The sequence below is a fragment of the Austrofundulus limnaeus genome, unplaced genomic scaffold (genome assembly GCF_001266775.1).
Source record: "Austrofundulus limnaeus strain Quisiro unplaced genomic scaffold, Austrofundulus_limnaeus-1.0 Scaffold12, whole genome shotgun sequence".
In the NCBI taxonomy this organism is placed as follows: domain Eukaryota; kingdom Metazoa; phylum Chordata; class Actinopteri; order Cyprinodontiformes; family Rivulidae; genus Austrofundulus; species Austrofundulus limnaeus.
This window is the reverse complement of record NW_013952414.1, coordinates 2,392,853-2,402,173: the sequence shown is the minus strand read 5'-3', so window position 1 is coordinate 2,402,173 and position 9,321 is coordinate 2,392,853. Positions and strand designations below refer to the sequence as shown.

The 9,321-nt window shown below is 41.5% G+C and overlaps 1 protein-coding gene across 2 annotated transcripts in view; it reads right to left on the bottom strand.

Annotated features, from left to right (window-relative positions):
• ythdf3 (YTH N6-methyladenosine RNA binding protein F3) overlaps positions 1–8,918 on the bottom strand; it is a 12,067-nt gene extending 3,149 nt beyond the window's left edge. Inside the window, exons 1-5 of one of the 2 annotated variants that reach the window (XR_001309782.1) lie at positions 8,354–8,918; positions 7,919–7,946; positions 7,615–7,694; positions 4,906–6,564; positions 2,241–2,364 (exon numbers count right to left, since the gene is read on the bottom strand). Coding sequence is in view for 1 of the 2 variants with exons in the window: in XM_014002268.1 (XP_013857722.1) it covers positions 4,906–6,564; positions 7,615–7,694; positions 7,919–7,946; positions 8,354–8,377 (1,791 nt within the window). In the remaining variant the exon portion in view is untranslated. The remainder of the gene's footprint in view (positions 1–2,240; positions 2,365–4,905; positions 6,565–7,614; positions 7,695–7,918; positions 7,947–8,353) is intronic. The other variant, XM_014002268.1, reaches the window with a different exon arrangement.
• Between the last annotated feature and the right edge of the window lie 403 nt (positions 8,919–9,321).

Here is a 9,321-nt window from a genome sequence, read left to right as displayed (position 1 = left end):
GTCTTTCACATTAAATTCCAGTGAAATACATTTATGTTTGTGGTTGTAATGTGACAAAATATGGAAAAGTTCAAGGGGTATGAATACTTTTGCAAACCACTGTATTTACACGTAACATTTAACAGTGATGTCACTCTTTCAGTGAAAATGTGTAAATACATGTCCCAATGCATTTTAAGTCTGATATATAGATGGGAACAGGGTAACGCAAACTTACATCAACGCGAAGGCTAGACCAGTGGTTCCCAATCCTGGTCCTCAAGGACCCCTATCCAGCATRTTTTACTGGTTTCCCTGATATTCAGCAGGTCTTCAGAAGATTGTTAATCACTCATTCATTCAAAGCAGGTGTGTCAGAGCAGAGAAACGTCTAAAAAATCACTGCTTTAAATGTTGACCAACACCTCAAGAGCTTCTCTGAGCTTGGTGAGACATTTTCAAAATATATTATTGATTCAGTTTTATGTTTTTTAGTATTGCCTCTGGAAGCCATTGATTCTTTGCCATTTATTTGTAAATAATAAAACAGATAACATGTAAAGCAGTGATTCTCAACCCTRGYCCTCAAGGACTCCTKTCCTGCATGTTTAGGTGTTTCCCTGATTTGAATGAATGAGTGATTAACAATCCTCTGAAGACCTGCTGAATAGCAGGGAAACAAGTAAAACAGGCTGGATAGGGGTACTTGAGGACCAGGATTGGGAACCGCTGGACTAGACCGTCTCATTTCACAGCAGTTTCATGCAGCCTACCCAGAGTGGGAAGCTGGGCTACGTACTCATGAGGATGCAGCCCATGAACGGAGACACAGACATAGCCTCACAGCATGAAGGTCCTGGGTTCAAGCCCCGGATGGACTTGGGGTCTTTCTGTGGGGYCTTTGCATGTTCTTGTGTTAGCGTGGGTTTTCTTCCACAGTACAATGCATGATTCCACTGCCTTCAGGCCTGAAAAAGACTGATCTCAACAGGATTTGCCTGGTTAAATAAAGGTTAATAGATATAAATAAAATATTCTAGGTGTGAGTGAGCGTGTGAATGATTGTCTCCATGTTCATGTATCATTCTAGGGTTGCAAGACATTAGCAAATTTGTGATTACTACTTAATTTTGAGATGATTAGATAAATTGCTAAAAATCCACATTCTTTGTCTTCTATCTATCATCTAAAGCAGGTGTGGGCATCAAGGCCAGYGAGAGTCTACTGAATGAACAGATTACGTTATTAGCATGCAGAACATGAATGCACACTTGAAATATAACAGTCTTAGATTTGATGCGGTCCAAGCAGTCCTTTGTGATTTCTGATATTGCGCTGAAAATAAATTACAGATATGTTGCACTGCCCTGACAAGTGGAGAGAGTTAAATTGCCCAGCTTGTTTCTGAGAAAAACCCTGCAGCRTAACATTTGGTCCTGGCATTCATTTGAGTTTTATTGACACATAACAGCTACCTAACCAAGCACCTAACTCTGTGGCAATAACACCAAAGTCCTTTAAATCTGGTCTGCAAAACCACAAATATTGGATGCACCAAATGCTGTTTTCTACACTGAAGTCGTGACTTGTTGCTTTATTTGTCTCCAGGAATAAATAAAACACACTCATTGTGGTGGAAAGTTGGAWCATAAGTATTTTTAGGAAGTGTTTTTTCCCCACTGATCATTATAAAAATATATTTAAAATAAGTATGTCTTGCAAGTCCAAAAAAACATTTTCACTAAATCTCTTCTGCTGTTTAGATTAGAAAGAGACCTTTACAAATAGTTTCAGTGMAGCTTGGCTTTCTATTCTCACAGAAAATGCTGGTTTCACAACCTGCTTTCATTAACATTTACAGCTTGATAAGAAAATGCCACATGATGCAAGATACACAACCCAAACGGCACACAACAGACACCACAAACAGTCCTCTAAAAGATAAAAGTCAGGGTCAATACTTGGAAAAAAAAACTGACCAAAAAAAAAAAGGCTTTTACCCCATGTGAACAACTCACTCACTAGATAAGGCTCTTTAAATGTAAAACACTCAAGATTAGAATTAGATATTTTGTCTTTGTTCTGTATTTACTGTAATTATGTTCATTTCCAATACAGTGAATGAAAATACTAATCATTTACTAAAGGAAGGGACGTATGAACATTTTTGGTTTAACATTAAAGTAAAAACAAGCAAATAAAATACTTTCACAATGAAAACAGAAAAAAATGAATTTTAAGGCCCTAAAACATGCACTGACCAAATAATCAGCTTTGTCGACACCGTCATGAGACTGCAGACACTACCTTTGGCTTGTTGTTGTCTCACTCAGATAAAAAGGAGGTAGACACACTAAAGAAAACCTGAGGATGACACAAACACTCCTACAACACAAAGGTTTGATGCAGATTACAAATAAGGTGAATGCTGAATTACAAAAAAAAAATGTAAAAGTTGTAGAAATATGCAAATAAACATTATCATAGAAAGATACTTCACTGTTTCTCAGTCTGAACAGTGTCCTCTTTGAGGGGGTCCATGTCAGTTCTGAGACCCAGCTCCCCCCAGAGTAACTTCACATCCTCAGCAGTTCGGTCTATACAAGGCATGTGCTTCTAATCAATCAATAAATGTTACCTAAAAGATGTATTTGTTTTTTTCAACAATTAAGCAGAATGTTATTCTTTATTTTTCCACTAGCATAATTCTCTGTTAGTTTCACATCAGCAGTGTGAAAACGTTTGGGTTCCCAGTGATCTTTTTAGTTATTATCTTTGTTTAACCAGGCAAATCCCATTGAGATCACAGATCTCTTCGGGTATGCAGGTCCTCCTTGATCTACGGCGGCAGCAGAGGGTGAGAAGTGGATGTACGGAAACCCACGAGGGCCACCATTCAATAGCTTTGAAACGCCCTTTTCCTTCTAATTAATGTTGTTAAAGACAAACCTCCTGTGTACAAACAGCCCAGTACCACTTGTTGAGCTTCGATTTGAATTATTTTGTATTTTGACTTTAAGAAATATGGTTCAAGTCTGTGTTGCCTTTCATTTCTCATCAAGTATTGCCAAATTAAAAGAAACCGACCCACCTTTTTGTTTGTACAACAAAAAAATAAAATTCACAGTAAACCACAATACAATCATGGACAATATCAAAGCATTACAAATCAATTTAATGATTCAAAATCATTAATGTCGATGGTACATGGTATTGATATTTAAATGCCAAATTATTTTTGCATGAAGGTGTTATTGTGTAGGTAGCTCTGCCGGGTTGACGCCTCTCAAAGCTCTAGTAGGACAGGCCGAACAATAGACAACAATTCACCTTGTCAGGTGAAGGAGGGCAAGGCCCCAGCCGCTGAGATCCTGTCATGTACGAGGTCGGGGATACAAAAGCGGCACGGCTCAACGCCTGCGTGACGCAGAATGAAACTGGCTTTCTACTGACAGTTTGTTTTCAGAAGCCTGAAAACATTGACTTGAAATATTTATGAGAAAGTAACCCAGTGCATATTAACAAGGTCAGCAGCGAGGAGTCAATACAACATCAGTGGAGCGGCAGTAGTTTGGGAAGGGGAGAAAGAATTTAAAAAAACTGAATGGGAATGAATGTGGGTTTTATTGATGAAAATTAACATACTGGTAAATGAATGCAGCAGAATGCCAGTAGTGATGCTACAATTTGTTCTTTAGTTTCTCCACAGCTGCAGCATCCTATTGAGGTTTGTTTGGCTGGACTAACATTTGCTTTACAACACCAATATTATCACTGCTGCTGTTTCCCCTCTGATGGGATAAAAAGAGTGTGCAATTTTTAGAAGCATGTGCACAGTCAAATGTAATTATTATCATAAATTCTGTTGAGTAAACAAAAGAAAACTTGGCTAAAATGAGGTACATTTTAACCAGCTTAAAAGCTTATATTATTGTAGCCTAATAAAGCATGAGGAGCCAGTGGAAAGCCAGGATGGTTGTTCAAAGGCAGATCGGAGCTTCCATCTGCCTTTGACTGGAAACAGGAATGCCAGGAATGTGGGCTATTTTAGGAAACCCAATAGTCATGTAACTCGACTTGGGAAACTCATTCCTGCTGCAAACTCAGGGTTTCCTGAACTTATGAGTGACGTTGACACTTCAATCTGCTGACAGGCCTCGGGAAACTTCCAATTACTGCAGACCTGGTGCAGCCACAGGATGTTACAAGCTCAGAGCGTGTGGAACAAGATCAGCTGATTCCACTATGACAACAGCCTGCGGCAGAAATTCATTAAAACTTGGCCTTGCTTTGAACTACTGTAATAGTGCAGATCTTTGGGAGTAAGATTTTGTTGGAAAATGACATCCAATTAGTATCTTACCTGTTAAAAGTTTTTTTTGAAAGGCTTCAGTTTGGAGAAAACATTAAATTTTGACCTGATTGACAAGCTAACAGCTAGTGTAGGCAAGATTAAAAGCTGGTTTTATATCATCTTAAAACTCCAGTCTGACAAATTTTATAACAAGCTATGTGAACACTTTTTATTAAGCTTTCATATTGCTAGTGATTTTGCACTATAAGGTTATCTACATAAGACTACTATGATTACATGYAAGTACAAATTGCTGTAGTACTTTGGATGTAGCCTGAGGCACTTTCAACAAAATGATCATATTTCTGCTCGAGTAATCATCTATTGTAAAACGGATGGTAGCATAAAGGTTTACAAAATACTGTTTAGTCTTGACCCTGCTAAGAATAGCTGTTCACTAATCAAGCTGCTCAGAATTAAGCTCTGTTTTCCTCAAATGACCAGAGTCATTTGCAAAAAAATAGTAACATATTTGTTTATAACCTCTCCAGAAATCCTTACTTCAAAAATATTTGAACAAATGTTTTAAAAAGGCCATAACAAGAGTAAACGACTAAGTAAATTCAGCTCACCTTCCTCAGAGCCTCCTCTTCTTCCTGACGTTTCTCATAATGTGCAAAGTCATCAAATATTGAGGTGGTATGCTTGTAAGTGGCGATAACTTTWAGCACTTGCTTGGCCTTCTCCAGGGGCACTTCCTGAGTGTCCCTGGAGTTGGTCACTGGCTTGTTGTCATTGTTCTCCAGCCGGATGTGACGCAGCTGGTTGTTGGGCACGTCTTTGATGAAAGCCCACTTCACTTCAAACTTGCCCTTCCATTTGTCCTGAGACCAGACGCCAGCGTAGGCATTGTAGTCCACGGGTGAGCGCATCTCGGCCACGCCGCAGAAGTGCCCGCTGCCGTTGACGCTGAACAACAGGTACAAGGGCCCCTTGTTGCCTAATGAACGGTAAGCACTGTCCAGGCGCTTGTTGCCGTGCTCTGTACTGCACCAGATAGAGTACTTGATTGAGCGGTGGATGTCGTCTTCTGAGTAGCTCTTGATAATGAAGACGCGTCCATTTTTCAAGTTCCAGTCAAAGTCTTTGGGGTTGTARTTGTTGAGGGCTCGGAGTTTCTCCAGCACAGGGTGCACTTCTCCAGAACAGGGGGAGGCACTCAGCGGGACTCCGCCACCAAGACCAAAGGCCTCGCCCCGGTTCCTGGGAGCAATCCAACGATTTGGGGGAGGTCCCGGATGCTGGGGTTGTTGCTGATGGAGGGGCTGTGGGAGGCCAGGTTGGGAGGTGAGGTGTAAGTGTGGAGGGCCAGGCGGCAGAGGCTGGGGGTGCTGAGGGGAGTGGAGAGACTGCAGCTGAAAGGCCTGGTGTTGATGCTGGGGCTGGTGTGGGGGCTGGGGAGGTAGGGGGTTCTGCAATAAGGGTTGGGGTTGAGCTAAGAGAGGCTGCTGCATCAGAGGTTGTGGGGGTATCATAGTCTGAGCCAGTGGAGGTTTGTTTAAGGAGCCCTTATCGTCCCATGTACCAATGTTCATGTTGTGCTTTATTGGGGGTGGGGGAATGGTGGCAGGCCCCCCCATCCCCATGTTGGCTTTGGGTTTGACCTTYGGCTGGAGTTTAGCCGGCTTCTTGGCGATGGCTGCCCAGGTGGCAGGTTTYGGCACAGACGAGTTGATGGGCGGGGGAAGATTATTGGCTGCCGTACTGCTCATACCTGTTGTGCCTCCTAAAGGGGAGCCCACGGTTTTGGTGACAGCTGCCACCATGTCCGTACCCAGTTTTAGCCCTGCCATGCCCTGCTCAATGCTGCTCAGCATTGGAACCTTACTGAGCTGGGTGTCGCTTCCAAAGCCCGCCTGTCCGTCCGTGATAGCCCTACCCAGCGAGCTAGGAGCGTAGCTGTAGCTGTTACTGTAGACTGAGCTCTGCGTCGACTGGCCCTGAGAGACGCTGGTACCCCAGGTTGAAAAGTCYGCACTGCCGGGAAAGAAATTAAAGCCATGCTGGCCCAGGAAAGGAGGGGTGTTTCCCAGGGCACCTGGCTGGCCGAAAACCCCGTCAGGGATAAAGTGCGGCTCACCATTGCTCATCTGTCCATAGGTAGTAAGGTAGGGCATTGGTGGGTCTCCTGCTGTGGACCAAGCAGCCTCTCCCAGAGAATAAGGAAAGCCAATGGATGGAGCATAATAACTTGGCATGTAGGGATCAGACATTGGTGGATAGCTGTTATTCTGTGTAGCACAAAAAACAGTTGTGTCATTTATTATACAGAATTACAAGACAAATAAAAAAATGGAATAAATTCATGTAATATTCTGTATAGCTGTCACATAAAATATACAATAAATTTATCMCCAGTGGGGTACAATAAAAAGGACCAAACATAATTACTACAAATCTGCCTATGTGGAATTATGTGAGCATATTCTGAGTTAATTTTGAAAATTTTTATCTGATTATTCAAATACAGGGAGAGAAAACATTTCATAGATCTATTATTAGTTCCTTGGATTTTTTTTATAATAAGTTTTAATTTTCCTGTTTTTGCTCATTGAAAACCTCAGTTGAAATAAATGCATATCATTTCTAGTATCTACAAAATATCTATCAAATCAGACATATAAATACATACAGTACCAAAACTGTTTAAAGAAAAAAAAGTTCTCCAATCAATAGACTACGATCATTTATGTTGACAAATAGAGTTGCAGCCATTTTGGTCAAACTTTGAAAACAATGCTCCGCATAATTGCATTTATTGCAATAAATGTAAAACTGACATTATAGTGAGTTATAATTAYGTTTTGTTAAGGACATTTATCTGTGGCAGCCATTTTGAATTGGGTTTTTTCATCCATTAATTAGTTTCGGCATGTTTTCTCAAAAGTCGTCCGCAGGTTCATGAGATATTTTTGTAACAAACTGACCCATGGACAAAAATATTAACATTCACCTTTCCCTACTACTATTACTCTTTATTGTACTAAAGAAGTGGTCATCAATCCTGGTCCTCGGGGGGACAACATCCTGCATGTTTTAGTTGTTTCCCTGCTCTTGAGYAAGTCTTGAAGTTCTGCAGAAGCCTGTTAATCAGGTAATCAGGTTATTTAAATCAGGTGTGATGAAGCAGAGAAAAATCTGCAGGATAATGGCCCTTGAGGATCAAGATTGAGGACCACTGTACTAGAGTAATACCACAGATATGAAATAAATATTCACCACACTTACAGGAAGAGTTTGTCAGAACAGATCACACYGTGTGTACTTTTATAATACATTACCTGATTTGTCTGGCCGCTTAGATAAGGTTCAAAGTCATCATCGTTCACACCATCTTTTTGATGCATTGATCCGTTTTGCACTTAAAACAGAAAAGAGGAAAAACTTAATATGAATAAATAACGTCATGTTTGACACGGTGTTGTCAAATGTAAGWGTCAAGATGTCAGATGGTTACATATACTGTATAGAGGTATGGAGTGATGTGTTCATGAAGCTACAGGCTGCTGTTGTTTCGGCTACATTTCACAAACACTAAGTGACAACATATCACAACAGAACAGCAATTACAAATCACAGTCTTACCTTTATTTCCTCCTTGTCCTTTAGGTCTCTGAAATAAAACGGACAGAAAAATGAGCATTATACTAAGGAGCACGACAGGAAAGAAGAAAACAAGAAGCAYAAATGTCATATCAGCCTGAAAGCTTGTGGCTGTGAGCCCAGCTCTCAGYCCGGATGTTAACATTTACAGGTTGCTTCGTCTCTCTGAGCGGATGTCAAACGCTCTCTGACATCCAGTAAACGGTGCCGCATTGGCAGGCTGCTACAGCCCCTGGCACACGGCAGTGCGGTCGGCCTACCTTCGGCTAACAGTCGTCACATATCACAGACTTTGCCGCCCGTCTGATCTGGAGTGCCAAACCCGATTCAAACTGTTGTTGGTAAAGTTTCGGTCCTCCCCCCCCACCTCCTTCCTAGCCAAGCTAGCATGTATAGCACGGAAACAACTCTCCAAACCTGATCAACTGTGGTCGCAGACATCCTCCGGGAACCGAAAACAAATCGCTGTTTGTGAGACTGTCCACGGCTTCACCCCTCCTGCCTGTGTCTTGTGTTTCTGCACTTCGGTGCTTTTTTTTTTCCCCCCTGGCTCCGTCCAATCAGTCGAAACGTTACAAGGCGGCGTTTCTCCTGCCGTGCTGCTCAGACCCCGAACGACGACCTGCCTCTCTCTTCTGCTGGCTTCCGACKGGGCGGCTTCGTGTCCCGCAAAGAAAGACCGGCGTCAATCGGCGAGTCGATTCCAACCTCAAATGATATTTATTAGTCAACCTAAAACTGACTGGTACCTCACTGGAATATCCCCTCTTACTATATTCCACAATGGCGGATAGGCTTTTTTTTTCTCCTCCCGCTTCCGTTCCGTCCTGCTGCTCCGTGACCTTCCGCCTGTGACGCTCTGAGTCATGTTACAAACTGACACTTCACATGACAGTCACAGACACACAACTTTTCACCTGTTTTTATTACAATATGCTAACAACTTAGCCTCTGAGCTAACCGGAAGCGATGCTAACTGACAGCAAAATAGCATGAAGCCTTTAGCAACTACCTTCCCGTGCAAAAGCTTAAATAAAATACTAATTTAAGTCATTGAGGAGATGTGGAAGAACAAAAAAAAAACAAATATAGTGTATGGGGTTCCATTTATACCAAAAATATAATAATACACCTTCGCATGCACCTTGATTATGTGCACTGAACATGTGATTTAAAAGTACTCATTGTATGAAGTACGACAAAGTACTTGAGTAAAAGTACAAGTATATAACCAAAAAGTTACTTTGGTAAAAATTAACGTCTCCTTTAAGAGTATTACTGGAGTAAAAGTATCTGTTATTTTTGTACTTGCGTATTAAAAGTAAAAGCATTGATTTAAAATGAGCAGATAGATTTTCTGTAAGGACATTAGGAGGACACCCCCC